This window comes from Rhinopithecus roxellana, chromosome 19 (genome assembly GCF_007565055.1).
Source record: "Rhinopithecus roxellana isolate Shanxi Qingling chromosome 19, ASM756505v1, whole genome shotgun sequence".
Taxonomy (NCBI): domain Eukaryota; kingdom Metazoa; phylum Chordata; class Mammalia; order Primates; family Cercopithecidae; genus Rhinopithecus; species Rhinopithecus roxellana.
Window position 1 is genome coordinate 80,251,777 of NC_044567.1, and position 20,410 is coordinate 80,272,186.

The 20,410-nt window shown below is 53.8% G+C and overlaps 1 protein-coding gene across 1 annotated transcript in view; it reads left to right on the forward strand.

The window, feature by feature from the left end:
- Window positions 1-8,051: 8,051 nt before the first annotated feature.
- Window positions 8,052-20,410, forward strand: part of CACNG4 (calcium voltage-gated channel auxiliary subunit gamma 4) — a 70,129-nt gene continuing 57,770 nt past the window's right edge. The window contains exon 1 of the mRNA XM_030923450.1: window positions 8,052-8,470. Within this exon, the coding sequence (XP_030779310.1) occupies window positions 8,251-8,470 (220 nt within the window). The 5' untranslated portion in view covers window positions 8,052-8,250. The remainder of the gene's footprint in view (window positions 8,471-20,410) is intronic.

The following is a 20,410-nucleotide window of genomic DNA, read 5'->3' on the forward strand; positions in this document are numbered from 1 at the left end:
AAAGGAGGGAAGGGAAACAATAACAATATTTCTGGATTAGATAAATTAATAGGTCTGTATTACAAAGGATGCTTGAGTCCAGTGACATCAGTGGTTGTTGGCAGTTGAGGATAAGCAGTAGCTTCAACTTAGTTGTCAGGGAGTATTAACGAGCAAGATAATAAAAGTTATTGTTTATTTAGTAAGTATTTAAATCAAAATTATAAGTACAGGTTCTGTATACAGACTGCAGAGGCTTAAAATCGGGCAGCGCTTGGCAAGCAATTTACCTTCTCCATGCCTTCGTTACCTCTTTGGTAAAATGAGGTCGATAACAGTATCTATCTCTAAGAATTTTGGAAAAAATCAAATAAGTTAATGTATGGCCAAGCACGTCGAATAGAGTGCGGTACACACAAAGAGCTCAGTAAGCATCAGCTATTAGCATTTGTGTTAATGTTTTCCCTGGGCTTATTGAATCTGCACGTTAACCAACCCGATGAGGCCCATGTTTGGTTTTCCATCTTACTGGGGCCCAGAGAGGTTCAGCCACTAGTCCTAGGCCACACAGCTGCAAATGACAAAGCAGAAGTGGAAACCCAGGTCAGCCTGAATCTGATGACCTTTCCTTTCTACCTCATCAAAAGGCCTTGGAGAGAAAAGCAATAAAGACCCAGCAGTTCTTCTGTGACAAGCAGGAATCACGGACATAGGAGGCAGAGGGCAAGTAGTCAATTGGTAGCGACAATCCAAAAAGATGTCTGCAGTATAAAGCAAGCCCTCCCACCCAGTAGCAAGCATAGCTACAGGAGGGCCAAGAGCAACCCACCCCCCCGCCCCCAGCAGTCAGTTGAGAGCCCAGGGAGGCTGGAGATGAAAAGGAAGGTGTGGTTCTGAAGACGAAGGTACCTGGACCTCCGCGGAACCAAACCTTTCATTCAGCAACCAAGCATTTAGCAGAGTTGCACATAAAACGCGCCCTCTTCTTCCAGCCCCTGCACCAGGCTGTTATATTTTAGGAATTAAAAGCTCTGCTTTGGTAAAAGCACAAATGACACATGTTTGCTGAAGAATGTGCTGTCACTGACCATCCTCCCCGCCCCCTCCCGCACCTGTTTTCAAACGTTTCAGCCTCTGAGTGCAGACGATCTCCTCCTTGGGGTTCTTCTCAACCCTTTGAGAGTCAGCTCAGTTTCAGAGGCCAGCTGTGGACAAAGGAACCTCTCGGCCTGTTTGTCCTATAGAGTGTTTTGAAAAGAATGTTCTCAGAATAACCAGCCGACACTAAAGCGTGCTGCGCCGGAAGCTTTGGCCAAGCCAGGCTGTTAATATCAACATGCTCATCAACCGGGCTGGTTCCAGAACAGATTCTAGCAAGGGAGACTGCCTGCAGGGCACAGTCCATACTGGGATCTGGTTTGCAAACACACAGGTCTGGATAAGCCCACACGGACTTCACTCACAGTTCACTGTGTTGCTTGCTGTTTAAGGATACTGGATTCTCCTGCCATCACAGTAAATGGAAAATGCCCAGGAGAGGGTAGCAGCCAGAGACCAGAGGCACCTCAGAGGGACCACTGGGTACCTGGGCCAGGGGCTGACCCTCTGCCCTCCACTCTGGCTAGCATCAGGGCAGGTGCTGGGGGTAAGAGCCAGGAGGGAGGAAGAGAAGGGTGGGCTCCCAAGGCTGGTGGCTTCTAGAACCTGCCTGCCATAAACCCAGCTCACTCCTACCTGCCCAGGAAATGGGGAGCCTTCTCCAAACCCCAAACTCCAGACCCACCGCCATAGCTTAAAAAACACAGCTGTTTCCTGACCTCTCCACCCTCATGTGAATTTTATTATTTTTATTATTTTTAGATGGAGTCTCGCTCTGTTGCCCAGGCTGGAGTGCAGTGGTGTGATCTTAGCTCACGGCAAACTCTACCTCCTGGGTTCAAGTGATTCTCCTGCCTCAGCCTCCTGAGTAGCTGGGATTACAGGAGCCGCCCTCCCTGCCACCCAAACATGCCTGGTTAACTTCTTTGTATTTTTTTTTTTTTTTTTTTGAGACGGAGTCTTGCTCTGCCGCCCAGGCTGGAGTGCAGTGGCCGGATCTCAGCTCACTGCAAGCTCCGCCTCCCGGGTTCACGCCATTCTCCTGTCTCAGCCTCCCGAGTAGCTGGGACTACAGGCGCCCACCTCGTCGCCCGGCTAGTTTTTTGTATTTTTTAGTAGAGACGGGGTTTCACCGTATTAGCCAGGATGGTCTCGATCTCCTGACCTCATGATCCGCCCGTCTCGGCCTCCCAAAGTGCTGGGATTACAGGCTTGAGCCACCGCGCCCGGCCACTTCTTTGTATTTTTAGTAGATACAGGATTTCACCATGTTGGCCAAGCTGGTCTTGAACTCCTGACCTCAAGTGATCCACCCACCTCGGCCTCCCAAAGTGCTGGCATTACGGGCGTGAGCCACCACGCCCGGCCCCTCATGTGACTTTGATCATCATTCGAAATTGATTTCATCTAGATAAATATGTGAGGAGGAGGAAGGGAGGAAGGAGAAGTGGACAAAGTGGCCACTGTGCCCTTCGGGGACTGGGGTGCAGTGTAGTAGCAGATGGAGCCCAGCTGTGCTCCAGGCAGAGCTGGGTTCAAATCCTGGCTCAGTGACTTGCTCTCTGTTTAGCTGCAAGTTCACTACTTACACAATGGGGATAAAAGTGTCCTCTTTATATGGTTGTTGTGATGGATAACTGAAATGAGGGACTCAATGACTGGCACCCAGAGGACACTCACAAAATGCTATTTCCTTTCTCTCTGCACTTCTAAGTCCTGGCCTGGCATGGAGACGGTGAGTGTGCCACCGTTTTATCACAGCTGAGCTGGAAAAAAAAAATGCTGTGTATCCAGTTTCCATCACCTTGAATGGGGTATCTGTGATAAGCAAATGAAATGGAATAAACTTGAATACATAAAGCCATGGAGCATTTTCTCATCTCCCTCAAAGGAGCCTACTGAAATACTGAAGCAAAAAAAAAAAAAAAAAAAAAAAAAAAAAAGAAAGAAAAAGAAAGTCATCCTTGCAGCGTGCATAATCTGATGCAGGGGAGGCTGTCAGGACCTGGATCTCCAGGCATTCTTCTTGAAGGCTGAGCAGGCTGCATGGGTTGCAGATAAGCCTCCACACAGAGCCAAGCCCCAGAATCTTCTGAGCCTCATCCCCAAGCCTTGGCTATAGAAACTAGAAACCATGCTTTGTGTCAACTCACCTGAGATCTCACCCAGGTTCCTCAAATCCCCTCACTAAGCCTTCTGACATCACCAGAACCATCTGCTTGGGGTTCAGAAATGAGATACTACAGAAGTTGACCACAAAGGTCATTATTTCTGGAGGACAAAGGGGGAAAAGCCTTTCCTAAAGGCTTTGGGAGTTGCTGCAGAAAGTGACTGCGTTCCCCTGGTTGGTGGAGGGCCTCTCCCGTCTTCTCGCCCGGGCTGCAGATGCAGCTGGCTTGGCCGCTTGGACGTGCAGGTTATGCAACGTGAGCACCCTAATACCGTCTTCCCCTCCCACGGCCGCCTCCTGGCTGCCTCACCATGGAGCTGGGATTGTTCAGGGCTCTGGGCTCATTAAGGCTCTGTCTTCATAGCCAAAGTAAAGTGAAGAATTGAGGTAATTACCTAAATGATTCAGTAAGAAGGAAAGACACCACCACGTGTGGAAAAAGATGGTTTGGGAGACTGGTCCGAGGGACTGGCAAATATTGCCACCTTCTCAGCTGGCAAGGGAGGAAATAATACACATGTTTACTTGTTCACACCCCCAGCAGTAACATTTATACGGCAGGGGTTGGGGGGCAGTTCATGGCGGGAGAGGATGCCAAGTGTCCAGTCTCCCCAGAACAAGACAGTCCAGGACCTCCTCCTAGGCAAGAGAAGAGCACATCCCTCCCTCAATTCTGGAAGTGTCACATGGGAGAAACTCCAGGGTCCTCAGGCAGCAGTTAAATACTGTCATTTAGAGCTCTCTAATCTGGCTGAGCAGAAATTTCCAGATTTAAATTGTGCTCACCCAGGCATGATGAATGGTCTCAGTCAGTCTTGGGTTTGCTCCAGCTCCCTGTGCCGGCGGTCAAGTCCTTATGCGACTCCACAGTCTACACCCTCATAACTGCAGGACCAAGCGCAGCTGCCAGTGGGTGTCCGCAAACAGAAAGGCAAACTGCGGACCTCCCGTTGGGGTCCCCCCAAATTAACAGGTAATAATAATGACACAGCCCAGCAGTACTTAACAATGGCAAAGAGGCTGTTTAGCGTCCCTGGAAAAACTCTGGCCTTGAAGTCACGGAGATTTGAGCTAGGATCTGACCCCACCACCCTCCAGCTGTGAAACCTGGGGCAAGTTACTCAAGCTCTGCACTTCAGATTCCCCTGGTGTTGTCAGGGGGTGAGAGTAAGAATTAACAGTGAATGTAGGTGGCTCACACCTCTAATCCCAGCACTTCGGGAGCCTGAGGCGGGTGGATCATTTGAGGCCAGGAGTTTGAAACCAGCCTAGCCAGCATGGCAAAACCTCGTCTCTACTAAAAATACAAAGGTTAGCCCGGCATGGTGGCACACATCTGTGGTCCTGGCTACTAAGGAGGCTGAGGCAGGAGGATTGCTTGAACCCAGGAGGTACAGGTTGCAGTGAGCCAAAATTGTGCCGTTGCAGTAAGCCAAAATTTTGCCACTGCACTCCAGCCTGGGTGACAGAGCAAGACTCCATCTCAAAAAAAAAAAGAAAAAGAAAAATTTTTAAAAAGTGGATGTAATATATGCCTCCTAGACAGTGTTGGGCTCACTGTCTCCAAAAAAAAGGCAGAGAAGCCAGAATTTACTGTCCAGTCCACAAATGGCGGCTAAGTGTACACCACATGCAAAGTGGCTTTTTTTTTTTTTTTTTTTTTTTTTTTGAGACAGCGTCTCGCTTTGTCGCCAGGCTGGAGTGCAGTGGCGTGATCTCGGCTCACTGCAACCTCAACCTCCTGGGTTCAAGCGATTCTTCTGCCTCAGCCTCCGGAATGGCTGAGAATACAGGTGTGTGCCACCAAGCCCAGCTAATTTTTGTATTTTTAGTACAGACAGGGTTTCACCATGTTGGCCACAATGGTCTCGATCTCCTGACCTTGTGACCGCCCACCTCAGCCTCCCAAAGTGCTGGGATCACAATCGTGAGCCACCACACCCTGCCCAAGGTGGCTTTTTCGACCCTTGAAACAACTCTTTTTTTTTTTTTTTTTTTTTCTTTGAGATAGAGTCTCACTCTATCGCCCAGGCTGGAGTGCAGTGACATGACCTTGACTCACTGAAACCTCCACCTCCCAAGTTCAAGCAAATCTCCTGCCTCAGCCTCCCAAGTAGCTGGGATTACAGGTGCGTACCACCATGCCCAGCTAATTTTTTTTTTTTTTTTTTTTGGTAGAGATGGGGTTTCACCATGTTGGCCAGGGTGGTCTGGAACTCCTGACTTCAAGTGATCCCCCTGCCTTGGCCTCCCAAAGTGCTGGGATTACAGGCATCAGCCACCATGCCCCACTAACTCTTGAAACAACTCGGAAAGTTGCACTAGAGAGGTATCCTTTTCCCAGGTGTTTTCAGCTCATCCAGATCACCTTGCTAGTTAGTTGCAGAGCCAGCATGCGAAGGTGACTGTCTTGGCTTCTGGTCCAGTGCATTCTCAACTCTCCCGCACACTTTTCTGTAAGTGGAGGAGTGAGAGCTGGTCTACCAAGGTTCTGATGAAGGAAGATTTTGGTTTTGTCTCCCATGGGATGAACATGAGGACTGCTTGCTTGGAGGAGGACCCCTCCACCTAAGTGTCATCTCTGCCATCTCATAGGTGAATGGGGGAAGCTGCTGCTCTCCACCCCTGAAGAGCAGGTTCATGCAACATACATTCATTTGTGTCTCCCAAAGTCCCCGACGAAGGCTGCAAGTGGGACAGGGTGGAGGGGGATGTTCCTGAGTAACCCAGTGGCTGGCTCAGGAAATGGGTTTTCACACCATGCTTTGCGGAACGGGTCTAGACAGGTGCTTTGGGGACTGCAGTGCCCTGAGCCCCTTATTCAGCCAGAGCCATGCCAGCCCTTACCTACGGGGCTAATTGGTGGGAGACCTGGTTTGTTTAATTGGGTTTCCATTTATGATTTAATTTGAAACAATGATTTGTTAGAAGAGGAAGAAGAAGAAAGAAGAGAAGGAGGAAGAGGAGGAGGAGGAGGGGAAAGAGGAGGAGGGTGAGGTGAAGGAGAGAAGAACGGGATTCATTTTCCTGAAGTTTCTGAGAACAGAACCAAGACTTAATCCTAGTAGCTGTTAGGGTTGGAGGTGGGTAGCCCTGTTCTGGGTCACAGCAAACCCATCTCACACCTTCTGGTCCACTTAGACATACGTCGGGCACCTGCTGGGTGCAAAACCCCAGACCCAGTAGCAAGTGAGTTAAAGTAAATTAGAGGTGAAGACCCTTGTCCTTTGTGACTTGGAAAGCAGAATAGACACCCCAAAGGCAGAGGGGGCCAATAAACAATCACTGGCGCAGCCAGCCTGGTCCTCAGGCTCTGTCACCTTGTGATGTTTGTTTTCCCCTTTATGTATATGATCTATTCCTCCCAATCAGACTATAATTGTCCAAGTGGCAAGAAACACCTCTCACTCAGCAAGCATTTGCTAAGCCGTTACCATGTATGCTAGTCATAGGAAAGGCTCACAATCTCGTGGGACAGAGAACAGTGATTTCAACACAGGGAGTGGGGACCAGAGAAGGTGCCACAAAGAAAGTTAAGCTTCATCTTGCAAGAATAGCAGACTCCCTATACCTTTTTCCATATCCTGGGGCCCAGTGCAGCCAGTGATGCCAACAACAGGACCACCTGGACTTGTAAGGTCAAAGGGTGCTGCACCCCCTGATGCTGGGCCCTGAGAACCTCCTGGAGGGAGGGCTTTGGAGCTGGGTCTGGAAGGAGGAGCCCGCACCGGCTCCCTGGAGAAGGAAGGGTGTCCAGGTTGGGATCATGGCCAGCAGGAAAGACAATTAAGTGAAGCCAGCAGGGCTCGGGGGCAGAGGCTGGCAATAAAGGCCAGGCGAGGGAAAGCCAGTTAAGCTCGAGTAGAGCAAAAGGCAAAATGAAATAAAGGTATTGCGAAGCGGCTGGGAGAGAGAGGGAAAAGGCTGGCGGGTGGAGTGTTGGAATCTAACACAACTGGAGTGTTCCTGGACTCCAGCAGTAATAGACCCTCAAAAATGTGAGCATGGAGGAGCGCCCCATCTTCGATCTCAGCCTTGCCACCACTCTAGAAAGCAGGGACCCTGTGTTCTCCCCAAAGGACCTCTCGCTAGCATCGCCCTTCTCCCTCAACCCCAAGTCTGGGTCCTTCCAGGTCCTGCAAGGGGATCTGGAGGAGCAGGAACCACCTGGGTTGGGGTGGGGCCTGGCCCGGGCCTGGCGTGGCTTGCAGGGTCTGGCAGCTGTGACCCACATCTGGGGTTTCAGGAATTCTGACCTGAACACGCACTCCCACACTCACCTTCATCACCAGGTGAACAGGCACAGAGGGGAAAGGAGGGACACACCCACCCACGCCCTCTTCCACAAATTAAAGAATCCGCAGGGCCGTCGGAGGGGAGGCCGGATGTCCTGGGAGGGTAAGAGAGGTGGCTGGAGACGCGCTTTCCCTTCGGTCCTCCTGGGGAACCCTTCCCTCGGCTTCCTTCACTCCAATAATGTGAATGAACCCTGGGAGAGGAAGAGAGAGCGCGCGCGGGCGCGGGGAGGGGAGGAGAGGCGAGGGGAAGAAAATCTGGGCTGGGGAGAGAGGGGAGCGCAGAGGAGCGCACAGCCGGGCGGGGGCCGAGGCGCGAGGGGCGGCGCCGAGAGGAACCGGGCGCGGGCCCGGAGCGCGGCGGCGGCGGCGGCAGCGGCGGCGGCGGCGGGGGAGGCGCGGAGGGCGCGGGGCGGAGGCGCTGGCCGAGGGGGGAGGGCGAGAGGAGAGGGAGGAGCCCCCGGCCGCCGCCGCCAGCCCGCCCGGCGGCCCGCGCAGCCCGCACTCGCCGCCGAGCCTCGGAGTTTGAGCCCCAGCGCTGCCGGAGCGCAGGCACGCCCGGGGCGCAGGGTCGGAGCGCGCAGCGCGGCGCCGCCCCCCGGCCCTCGGCCCCCCAACCCCGGCGCCCCCGGAGCGGCGCTCGGAGTGAGGAGGGCGGGCGGGCGCGGCGGGCCGGGCCGGCGGGCGGCGGACTATGAGGCGCCCACCATGGTGCGATGCGACCGCGGGCTGCAGATGCTGCTGACCACTGCCGGAGCCTTCGCCGCCTTCTCGCTCATGGCCATCGCCATCGGCACGGACTACTGGCTCTACTCCAGCGCGCACATCTGCAACGGCACCAACCTGACCATGGACGACGGGCCCCCGCCCCGCCGCGCCCGCGGCGACCTCACCCACTCTGGGCTGTGGCGGGTGTGCTGCATCGAAGGTACGGCCGGCCCCGACCCCTCGCCGCCACACACATACACACACACGCGCGCGCGCGCGCACACACACACACACCCGCGCGCACACTGCCCGGGGCGCGGGCCGGGGAGGGGGTGGGCGCGGCGCTGGCTCCGCGCGAGACACAAAGGAGCCGGAGCGGGCGGGCGGGTCCCCTCGCGGCCAGCTGTGCATCAGCTCGGGGCTCTCTCGGTTGGGGACCTCCCCAGCACACCGATCCCACAAACTCTCCACGCGCACACCCCCTTGCTCACAGACACAATGAAACACACCGAAACTCACGCGCGCGCGCGTAGCCCGGGACCCGAGCGATCCCCAGGGGCCGCGCCGGCACCCCCGGGGGAGGTGGAGGCTGGCGAGGGGACGGGAGGAGGCTGGGGTTGGGGGGAGCGGATGGGGGGGAAGGGTTGCTTGGCAACCGGTGTCTGTGCCATTGCCATGGGAACTGGCCATCCTGGGGCGGGGCCGGCCGGGGGCGGGGCGCGTGGGGGCCGCTGGGCGCTCTCTACAGGCTCGGGCCGAGGGGTGGGGGCAGAAGTAGGGGCGGGGGCGCTGTCGGGGCCGGGGTAGGGGCTGGGTTCCGAGAGGATCTAGGGTAGCTGGGTAGCCCCAGCCCGACGCCCGCCTCGTCTCCCACGGAGCTACCAGCCCGCTCCTCGCTGCGCGTTGGAGTGGTGAGGGGAGCGACACTGAGTCTCCCCCAACAAAGACAGCGACCTCGGTCGCGGCCCCTCAGCAGGGAGGCTGCGGAGACCTCAGTAGGAAACTAGAGTGTGCAGGGCCGATCTGCGGACCGAGAACAGACTGGGAGGGGCGTGGTCGTCTCGTCCGAGCTGGGCGCTGCGACCCACAGATGCAACTGGAGGCTGAGTAGTAGGTGTCATGAGGTTGGAATGCCTCTAGGGGCCAGGATTTCGGCCCCGCGACCCTGGGGACAGCTCCCTACTGGGGAGGGGCCTGGATGCCTCCAACGCCAAAATGCGCTTGGCTTCCGCGCCTTCTGGGCGCCCTTCTTCTGCCCGGCTGCGGAACTTAAACTAACAGGTGGCTGGGGAGGGGTCGCCTGGTCCCGGCCAGGTTGGGCACAGGTTTGCTGCTTAAGCGTGGCGCTCAGATCTGGGACTGGGTGGAGAGAGTTGGTGGAGGCTTTCCTTTGACTTTTCAAAAACCCTTGGACAGAATTCCCTCTTTCTTTTTCCGTAACCTTTCCCTGCGTGTTAACTCCACCCCTCAGTTCGGGAAGTTCTCCCACACACCTAGCCTTCCTTACTGCAGTTCAGCCCCTGCACAGAGTTCAGCTGCGGTTGTTTCTTGGTGAAGATTGGCAAGGAGCTCTTAAAACCATAGCCCTTTTCTGGCCGAATTTGAAGTCATCTGAAAAGAGGCTTTGTGAAGCTGGATCTGCTTAGTGAAGTCAACTTGGCCCCCTTTCCCCCTCCAGACTGTGCTTGTTCTCATCTCATCGGGGATCCTGCCCACCTCTGTCTCCCACCCCCACTCCCAAAAGAGGCTGCTTTGCCCTTTGCAATTTGGAGCCTAATGCCAGGGCTGAGTGGCATCTGCAGGTAACAGAAGTGTGCAATCAGTAGTTCAAGAAGCACAGCCACACAAAAGAGCCAGTGGGCTCACGATCACACCCTCCTCTTTTCTTTTGAAAAACATCATTTTTAGTGTGCAATTGCTCAGATCACGAACACCTACTCCTCTCCTCTGGAGAATGTACCCACGTCACTACCTGCTACAGCACCTGAGTTGGATACAGAGCAGGGGCTGCAGTGTCCCATATTCCACCTCACAAGCAAGTTCCATCGGGTGCCATCTACCTGGCACAGTAAGTCATAAGTCATGCCACTGGCACGACCCGAAGGTATGCGTGGACCCAGGGCCTTCCAGTTTCCCAGTGGAAATTCTGAAACTAACTCCTCCATGCCAGCAAGCCTGGCTTCCTTTATTAATTCCTCATCCTAATTAGGATTAATGCTGCGCTTAGCACCTTGCCAGCTGCCTGGAGCCATTTGCACTTTGGTGTTCATCAAGAGAGCCCCAAGTGGATCTGGGCAGCTGGCTCCACTAGCAGAGGGAGCCATCTGGGGAACCTCACCGAAAGAACTGGGCTGCCTGTGTTATTCCCCAATGCTCAGCAGTTCTGAGGGCCAGAACATGCTTGTGGGATCCAGGGCTGGGAGAGTGGGTTCAAGATTCCTTGACTAGAATCATTGTGACAGTCCCTCAGCCTGGGTGGGAACTGCCCAGCCTATCTCATAAAAAGCACATCCCTAGACCAACAGCTCTCAACCACCTGACACCTCACCTCCTACCATGCCTCCACCTGCCAGCAAGTAGCCAGAGCTGAGGCCTGGACAGTACCTTAACCCTAGGCCACTTTCTGGGGACATGGAGCGCGGGTTACCTCCATGTTGGCTTTCATGTTTAAAATGCATTGTTTCCGCCTGTTCTCTAGAAAAGTATCCCAAAGCATTACCTCTAAAGCAAAATGAACAGAAGAAAATGAAAGAAATCAAACCTCTGGGCTGAAACTAAAGAAATACTGCAGCAGGCAGCTAATAAGACTCTGAGCGTAAAGGCAGAAGGGTTTGCTGGCAACTGGCAAACAACAGATTCAGTTTCATGTTCGTGTCTTATAAATGATGTTGCCAGGCCAGGAAGCTCAGCCCTTTGTGTACTTAAGGCACCCATGCATTCTGGCAAGGCTGCGTGCAAAAGACTGCTGCTCCCAGTTTCACCAGGGCTGACCTTGTCTTAGCCTCTTTATAACCCTCAAATCAAAGTCTCTCCCTTCTACCCGCCCCTGCGCTGGGAAGTGTCAAAATACTCAAGTGTGCAGAGCCTTGTGCACATTACCGCGTGGTCTGCCCATGACATCCCTGGGAGGGCGCTGTCTTCACCCCCATCTGCAGATGAGCGAGGGAGGTGCAGAGAGGTTCAGGGACTTGCCCAGAGGCGCCCAGGTAGGAGGCAGCCAGGCCAGATTGGAGCCTTTGTCTCACTACAAAGCTCTTCTCACCAGATCATCCTGCCTTTTCCTAAACAGCTTCTGGGTTGCCATTAAAAATAGAACCAAGTACTTGACTACCCAGTGGAGCCCAGCTCTGAGGTTGGGCTGGCGGCAGCATGAAGGCATTAGAAGTGAGGATGCACAATGGATACATAAATTGCATAACACACCTTTTCCCTTATTTTCTCTTCCCTTCCCTTCTTTTCCCTTCTCCCTTTTTCTCCTCCTCTCCTCTCTTCTCCCCTCCTCCCCTCCCCTCCTCCTCTCCCTCCTTTCCCCTCCTCCTCTCCCTCTTCTCCTCCCCTCCCCTTCCCTCCTCCTCTTCTTCCTCTCCTCCCCTCCCCTTCGCTCCTCCTCCCTTCCCTTCTTCTCTCCTTTTCTCTCCTCCCTTTTCCTCTTTCTCTTTCAGTCTTTGTCTATGTCTCTCTCCCAATCTGTTTCTCAGTCTCTTTGTGTCACTGTCTCTATCTCTTTCTCTTTTTTCTCTCCTTCCACTGTGTGCTAGACTAGTTGCCAGTCAGTCATCTCCCTGCCTTCTGAGACACTCATCTCATTCTTTATATCTTTGGTGACACCCAGCCAAGTCTGAGGACATAGGAAAAGGGTAGTAAACCTTTTTTCAAGGTTTATCAAAGGCATCACCAGCCAACATTTGTTCAATCTCATGCATTTTGGAATTCAGTGGGTATAGAATGTAAGCAAACATCACAGAACATGTACTCTTGCCAGGGGCAAAAGAGCCCATGTAGACATGGAAGGGAAGAGGAGACTGGACCCAGAGGGCAGCAGCTTGTGCCACATGCCAAGGCCCTGCCACCCATGCCAACTCTAGAGAACTCATTAGAGCCACCCAGTCCCCATGCTGCCATCAGAAAAGCTCTCCACCCAAAGAGAAGGGTACTGGTGCCTCAGCCATGCCCCTCCCCCAACCCGATGGAGGAAGCTGCCTCCAGCATGCCCACAGCTCTGCCAGGGCCTTAATATAGCAGCCTGGATGCTAGGTTTGGCCCCTGTGCCTGTTTTGTGCCAGCTCTGTGCTAGGCACTAGTGGGGGAAGTTATGGAGAAGGTTCTGGAACCTGAGAGTGAAGGAGTTCTTTGCCCTAGTCATGTTCACCTGCCTCACCTGGGCAGCATCCTGCACACCAGTGTACCCAACCTTTCTTCCCACTATGGCACACTGAGGAAGAGGAAGCATTAGCCCTGCACCCTGGGGAGGGGAGTGAGAAGACAGCCATGGATGTCTCCCCAGGGGCCCCAGCTGCCCCAAGCCCTGCCCAAGTGCCCACAGGTGGGAGGCTCACTCTTTCCAAAGAGTTTCCTGAGACTCCTTCCTGGTGGGTCAACTGCATGGCTCTGTCTTAAACCACACTCCCTACATAGGACCATTCAGAGAGGTTTCATCAAATAATAGCCTTCCTCCACCCACTCCAGGCCTGGCGCTGGGCTTGAAACTTTTCTTATCTGTGTTTGCTTTCATTTTCTCTTGAAATAACCCAGAGGCAGCCTGTCCAGTCAGGCTCAGGTGAATGACAGTGTCAGAGCAGGTACCCCTTTCCTGTTGTGCCAAGTACCACCAACTAGAATCCTCACCCTGGACCCCCTTTGCCCTTGGGTGCTAATCATCACAGCCATCACTACGGAAGACCTTCATGCAGGACTCACATTCGTGCATGTAATTTCCAGCAACACCTCAAGGTAAATATTAATTATCTGCCTTTTATAGTTGTAGAAAATAAGGCTTAAGATGTCGTGCCCAGCTCCTGAGTATTGCATCTCACTCCCCGGATCAAGGCCAAGGTAGAACATAGAAGCTCTTCTGTCCACTAGTCGAGAAATCCTTTATTGGAACCATGCAGATTGGGAAGGGGCAGGTAAGGGGGTTGTTGGAGTCGGCTTGGGCTGACATCTTAGAATATGATAGACTGGATGGTTTAGACCACAGATGTGAACTTCTCACAGTTCTGGAGGCTGGGAAGTCTCCAGAACTGTGGAGAAGATTAAGGTGTCACTGGACTTAGTTCCTGGTGAGGTCCCTTTTCCTGGCTTGCAGATGGCCGACTTCTTCATGCAAGTTCCACAGGGCATAACTCAGGAGCACCAAGGGTTATGGGTTTAGCATCAGCTGCCCCTCACACCAGGGCAGGGTTTCTTAACCTTAGCACTGCTGACATTGGGGCCAGATCATTCTATTAAAATGCTCACATGGTGGAGAGAGAGGGTGCCAGCTTTTTGGTCCTTTCTTACAAGGGCATTGATCCGATCGTGACCCTCACAACCTCATCTAAACCTAATCACTTCCCAGAGGCCCTGTCTCCAAATACCATTGTTTACACAGAGGATTAGGTCTTCATCATATGAATTTTGGGGGCACACAGACATGTATCCATCACAAACATGTTCTCGCCCTGTCTCTGCTTCACAGCTGGTGCTTACTCTCCAATCATTCAGGAAGAGGACCTTCAAAATGTCTCAGTAGGAAAATCAGCGGATCTTTAAAATAAATCACCCGTGTCAGTCTCCACCAGCAGCCCAGACTCTGAGGATTTCCAGGACATAGTGACAGAAGTGCCGAGTAGGAAGGGGCCTCGGGTCACCAGACCCTGAGTGTCAGAGGCGAGGAAGCTATAGCCAAACTGGAGCAGCAACGTGCGGAGAAGGGGGCCTGGTGGGCCTCTGTCTCTTCCTCTGAAAATGGGGCCTGGCTGTTCTGGAACACTCCTCTCACCTCTCATTCTCTGTCACACAAACCCCAGAGAGCCTCTGCCCATAGCTTCCACTTCGAAGGTGGGTGGGTGTGGCCTCATGGAGAGTCCTTGCCAGAGGAGGAGTTTCCAGCCAGAAGAGCCTTGGAGGCTACTTAGTTCAGTGACTGTTGACCCTTTTGCTGCTGAGACACACACACAGGCTACAAGTCACCCACCTGCTGGGTGTGCGGCTGTCCCCTCATTCATTCTTTCAGCATAGGCTCACTGAACACCCGGTCTGTATCAGACATGCAGGGCTCAGGGTCACAGCCGCAGACAGGACGGACAGGTCCCTGCTGTCCTGGAATTGATATTCCTATGTATGAGGCAGTTGGCACTTCTAGGTGCTGATTTATGTTATGGTGAAAACAGAGCAGGGGGCTTGTGGGGAGCGGCTGGAGGGGGCTGCTGTTGGCTGGTCAAGGGGACAGGAAGCTGCCAGAGAAGGTCATGTTTAAGCCAAAACCTGAACCACAAAAAGGACCTGGAGGGAGAACCTTCTAGGAAGAAGAAAGGGCAAGCCGAGGCCCCGAGCAGGAGGGAACCTGGTGAGGACGGAGGAGAGGGAGCAAGGAAGAGGTCAGGGGTTGGGTTGGGGGAGTCTTGGAGGTCAGGGTCAGAAGCCTGCTTTATTTCACACGAGATCAGTGTTATTGCAGAACTTGGGGCAAGGAAGTACGGTGATCTGGTTTATGTTTTTAGCAGACCTTCTGACTGCATTTGGAGATGGAGATACCAGCAGGCAGGGGAGGCTACCAGGAGACCCATCTGGACATTGTGGCAGACTGGAGACCTGGGGCTACATGGTAGCAGCAGAGATGGGAGAAGTGGAGGGATGGCCCAGAGAAAGGGATGAGGAATGAAAGGTGAGCTCCCAGATTTGGGGCCACAGCAGCTGGCCAGGAGGCAGCACCATGGCCAAGTAGGGAAAGACGGAAGAAGGAGCAGTTGTGGGAAAGAAAGCCCTTCCATAAAGTGTAACTCAGAAGCCCAAGGGTTATGGGTTCAGCACGGCTGCCCCTCGGAGCAGGGCAGGGTTTCTCACCTGTAGCACTGCTGACACTGGGGCGGGATCATTCTCTGTTACGGGAGCTGTCCTGTGTGCTGTAGGTGTTTAGCAGCATCTCTGGCCTCCCCGCACTGGAACCAGTAGTGCTGCTCCTTCTCCAGCTGTGACAACCAAATATGGGCTCAGACTTTGCGTATGTCCCTGGAGGACAAAATTGCCTCTGTGGAGAACCTCCTGAGTCTAGGGGAAGCATCGTTTAGGGTTGCAGGGACAGAGGGCAGGGGGAGCAGGCGTGATTCCTGGTAGCTGGAATTCCAATCACTTCACTTCACTTGAGAAAGCACGTGGGGCCGGGCGCGGTGACTCAGGCCTGTAATCCCAGCACTTTGGGAGCCCAAGGTGGGCGGATCACCTGAGGTCAGGAGATTGAGACCAGCCTGGCTAATGTGGTGAAACCCCACTCTACTAAAAATACTAAACTTAGCCGGGCATGGTGGTGCATGCCTGTAATTCTAGCTACTCGGGAGGCTGAGGCAGGAGAATCGCTTGAACATGGGAGGCAGAGGTTGCAGTGAGCTGAGATCCCACCACTGCACTCCAGCCTGGGCGACAGAGCGAGACTCTGTCTAAAAAAAAAAAAAAAAAAAGAGGCCAGGTGCAGTGGCTCACGCCTATAATCCCAGCACTTTGGGAGACCAAGGCGAGTGGATCACCTGAGGTCAGGAGTTCGAGACCACCCTGACCAATATGGTGAAACCCCAACTCCACTAAAAATATAAAAGTGAGCCAGCATAGTGGCATGCACCTGTAGTCCCAGCTAGTCCTAAGACAGGAGAATTGCTTGAACCTGGGAGGCAGAAGTTACACTGAGCTGAGAGCTCGCCACTACACCCCAGCCTGGGCAATAGAGCAAGACTCCATCTAAAAAAAAAAGAGAGAGAGAAAGCACATGAAACACAAGTGGGAGAAGCGATCCTATCAATGGGATGGCCTGGTGTCTGCTTTAGGGACCAACCCCAGTCCTTTATTAATAGTAATGCTTACGCTGCCCACAATGCCCAGAAGGCGTCCGCCCTGGGGCTGAGGACCACTAATGCTGTCCAGTTCTTATGTTGTGCAAGCCAGGGAAGTTCAAGACAGGTTAGGCAGAGTGACTTACGCAAGGTCACATGGCTCAGGAGCAGAAAGGGACTGTAGGGCCCCCTGGCGGGGGCTCTGTCCCAGCATAACCTCTCCTTGGGTGCATACCTGGGTGAAGGTTGGTCAACACACAGCCACCATAGCATGGGGCAGCAATAGGTGCAGAACACCGATGGAAACTCCCTCCCGTGGTCTCTGTGCCTCAGGCCTCCACTGCGGTTAACCTGCACACACACTCAGAGAAGCGGCGCTGCCCTCCATGACAGCCTCCCTTCAACAAAGATGCTGTCTCCAGTGGGTGCATGGGCTTGCTGTCCTGGGGAACAGCTTCAAAAAGGGAGCAAACTGGTTCTAAGCGCCAGGGAGGGGCCAGGGAGGACCTGCCTGGATCTGCCCCCAATGTCCCATCCCCCAATTCTTGTTCTGCATCTCTGTGATACTCCGGGAAATGCTACATGAGACTCTCTTTTCTGAACTGCGAGGCAGGACATGGTACCATATGAAGGACTTTTTTTCTAGTATTAACCTCTTCCAATGAAAAACTTTTCAAAGCTGTAAAAATGACATCTCATGATTTTACTCTTTGTTTACTTCTTCCTCCTTCAACCATAAAAGAAAGAAAGGGACAAGATAAATAAAGAGATGAGGGGCTGGGGTGGATAGAAAAATCAAGTAGTAAAATGAGAGATGATGGCTGCGTCCAGCTAGTGTCCACAGTACCGACTGCAGAGGCCAACTGGGGGCCAAGGCAGGCCACAACTTTGTCGCTGAGCTTCCTGGGGGCCAGGACAAAGAAAGGAGCATGGCCAGAGGTGTGTTCACGGGGGCATACAATAAAAGGGGAATATTTCATAATAGAAGCCCAGCTCTTCCTGATACAGAGGCCTAGAAGAAATGATGCCCCTTATTCGAGGGATATTCTATTAAAATGGACTCTGTTGAAAAGGCAGCCTGGGGTAGGGGAAAGAGGCCAGGCTTTGGGGTTGGACCTCTAGAGTTCAAAACCCCAGTTTCCAGGCAGCTGTGTAGCTTTGGGCAGGTTAGGTGACCTCTCCGAGTTCTTGTTGACGTTTGGAAAATGGGATAATGAGGCAGTGAATGGAAAGGTGCCCAGCACATACCTATGGATGCCCCTCCCCTGCGCGGAGTGCTCATTAGGATACCTCTGGGTGGAATCAGAGTGGTCCCTGGTGTCCGCATTCTTTGAGGCTCCTGGGTGTGAGTCAATGAGGTGGAGACAATGACAGACTGAGCTGCCAACCCCCAACCTGCACAGAGGACCCTTCTGGTGAAGCACCACGGCCTTTACAAAGCAGACACCTCCACCCCCACAGGGCAGGCTCTCTGCAGGCTTTTCCCAGGCTCTGTCTGGAGCTGGGCTTGAGTCAAGCCCTTTCCTCCCCGCTTAGTTCACATGGAAGCTGCTGCATCACATGGCTTCGTGGTGCGTGGGCTTGTAAGGGCTTTGGACTTTAACTGGAGCTGCTCTTGCACCTCCACGCCCCCCCTCCATCCCACCCCGATGCCATACTCTGCCTCTGAGGACTGTAGACCCAGAGCAAGCTCTCCACCATCACCACATCCAACCCGGCCTGCCTGCTACCATGGCAAGCTGACAGAGGCGGAGGGGTTGGGAAATGCTGTTTAATTGCCTTTCCTCCTTCCACCGCCATCACCCATTTCTGAAAGGGAATGTGGAAAGGCAGAGGGCAGCTGCTTGACTTAAGCCCAGCTCCAGACAGAGCCTGGGAAAAACCAAATGAGTAAAAATCATCAGTCTCCCTGGCTCACCTGCCACTAGCATCTGTCACCTCCTGGACCCAGGGACACAGAAAGGGGCTGGATCTTCATTCCAGCTCCCCCCTCCTCCCTACCATGAGTCCACATGGCGGCAGCAGCATCAGATGGCCAACACTGAAGCCACGTGGCCCCGGGTTTGAGTCCAGACTCCCACTTGTCAGCTGTGTGTCTTCAGACAAATTGCCTAACCTCTCTGAACTCCAGTTCCTTCATTGTTAAGTTAGGAGCATCATAGAATCAACCCTGGGGTTGTTGTGAAGTTATATGAAAAAAAAACATGGAAAATGCCCCTTCTCATGCCGGCACCCTATAGATTTTCAAAATATATCATCACTTTCATTCTATTTCCATGTTTCCTGAACCTTGGAATTTTTCCCAGAAGACGTAAGTTGCCCAAATCTTGTAAGCTGCCCCAGGTCAGTCTACCAGCCTGCAGGGTCCAGGAATGGAAGAAGCTGAGCCTCCCCAGTGGAGGCCACGGTGTTAATTCCTCACCTCTCAGAGGCAGGGCAGCTCTGAATGGCTCCTGTGAACTGCAAAATCAGAGACTGAGGCTCTCAGTTGGGAGCTGAAAGAGGGCCTAGCACCCAGGCTGTGCCCGGGCTGGGGATGGCAGCCACCCAAGTGTGTGTTCCCAACATCACATTTTCTGGCACAGTGACTGCCAAGTGCCCTAGCCTGGCCCCAAGGAGGCAGAGAGGAACTGGGGAACTTCCAGTAGCCTCAGAGGTGGGAACTGAGTGCCCAGACTGACACTCAGGAGCAGAGACAGCACTCGTGGGGGCTGTGGCTGACCCTCGCATCCCTCTGTCACGTACGGACCGACACCTGCCGAGAACCCTGCCGCACCAGGCACAAGGCTGCAGCTGTGAGCTCCCAGTGTCTCAGGGCGAGGGCCAGGGTAGAGGAGGACAAGGGACCGGAGTGAAAACTATCAGGATTGGAGTCAGGGACCTGTGGCCTGGTCCTGACTCCGCCACTCGCCATCTGGACAGTCTTTGGCTTGTCACTTAACCTCCTAGAGGCTCAGTTTGCTCGGCTGTCAAACTGGCAAATAAAACCTGTCCTCCCCTCCCTCCTCCCTCTGTCTTTCCTCTTTCCTCCTGTCATCCTTTCCTCCCTCCTCCCTCTGTCTTTCCTCTTTCCTCCTGTCATCCTCCCCTCCCTCCTCCCTGTCTTTCCTCTTTCCTCCTGTCATCCTCCCCTCCCTCCTCCCTGTCTTTCCTCTTTCCTCCTGTCATCCTCCCCTCCCTCCTCCCTGTCTTTCCTCTTTCCTCCTGTCATCCTCCCCTCCCTCCTCCCTCTGTCTTTCCTCTTTCCTCCTGTTATCTTCCCCTCCCTCCTCCCTCCATCCTCCCCTCCCTCCAACTTCTTTCCATCCCTCCATCCTTCCCACCTCCAACCCTCTCTCTAACTTCCACCCTCCTCCCTCTAACTTCCCTCCCTCCTTCCAGCTTTCCTCTGTCCTCCCCATCCTCCCTCCCTCCTTCCTCTCTTTATTCTTTCTTCCTCCTCCTTCCCTCCCTGCATCTTCCATTCCTCCTTTCTCCTCCCCATTGTCCCTCCTCCCTGCCTTCATCTTCTCTCTATCCCTGAGTCCTCCCTGCCCTGCCCCACCCCCAGGGTTCTGTGAATATCCAAGCCGAGGATGTTTGTGAAAGTGCTGTGAGAAGCACAGCGGCCGTACTCCCACAGAGGCACCCCTTAGGACACAGTGACTTCAGGCTCCTTTTCTTGGAAACACTGTTGGCTGTGGCCTCTTTTCCCTCTGACACCTTGGCAAGGAGGAGCCTGCTGGTGGTAACCTCACACATCGGCTGTGCTGCCCGCCAGTGTGGTCTTGCTTGGACAGCACCGCCCCCTCCGTCTCCGGCCCACTCAGTCACCAGTTCACCCATCCAGCAAATGCTGCCAAGAGCCTGCTCTGTGTCTAGCAGAGATAGAAGTCCCTCTCCTGCTGCATCCCTCAGGGCTCCTTGCACCCTCCCCAGGCCTGTGGGCTCCACCTCCGGCACATGCCCACTGTCTTCCTTCCCTCTACCTCTCTCCATCTCAGAGCACTCCCAGCTCTGTCATCTCTCGCCTGGATGCCCGCTGTAGAGTCCTGACTGGTCACTCTCCCTGCTCTCCACACACAGCCAGAAAGCGCTTGTAAAAATATCAACCAGATCACATCATTCCCCAGCTCAGTACTTTCCGGTGAGACCACATC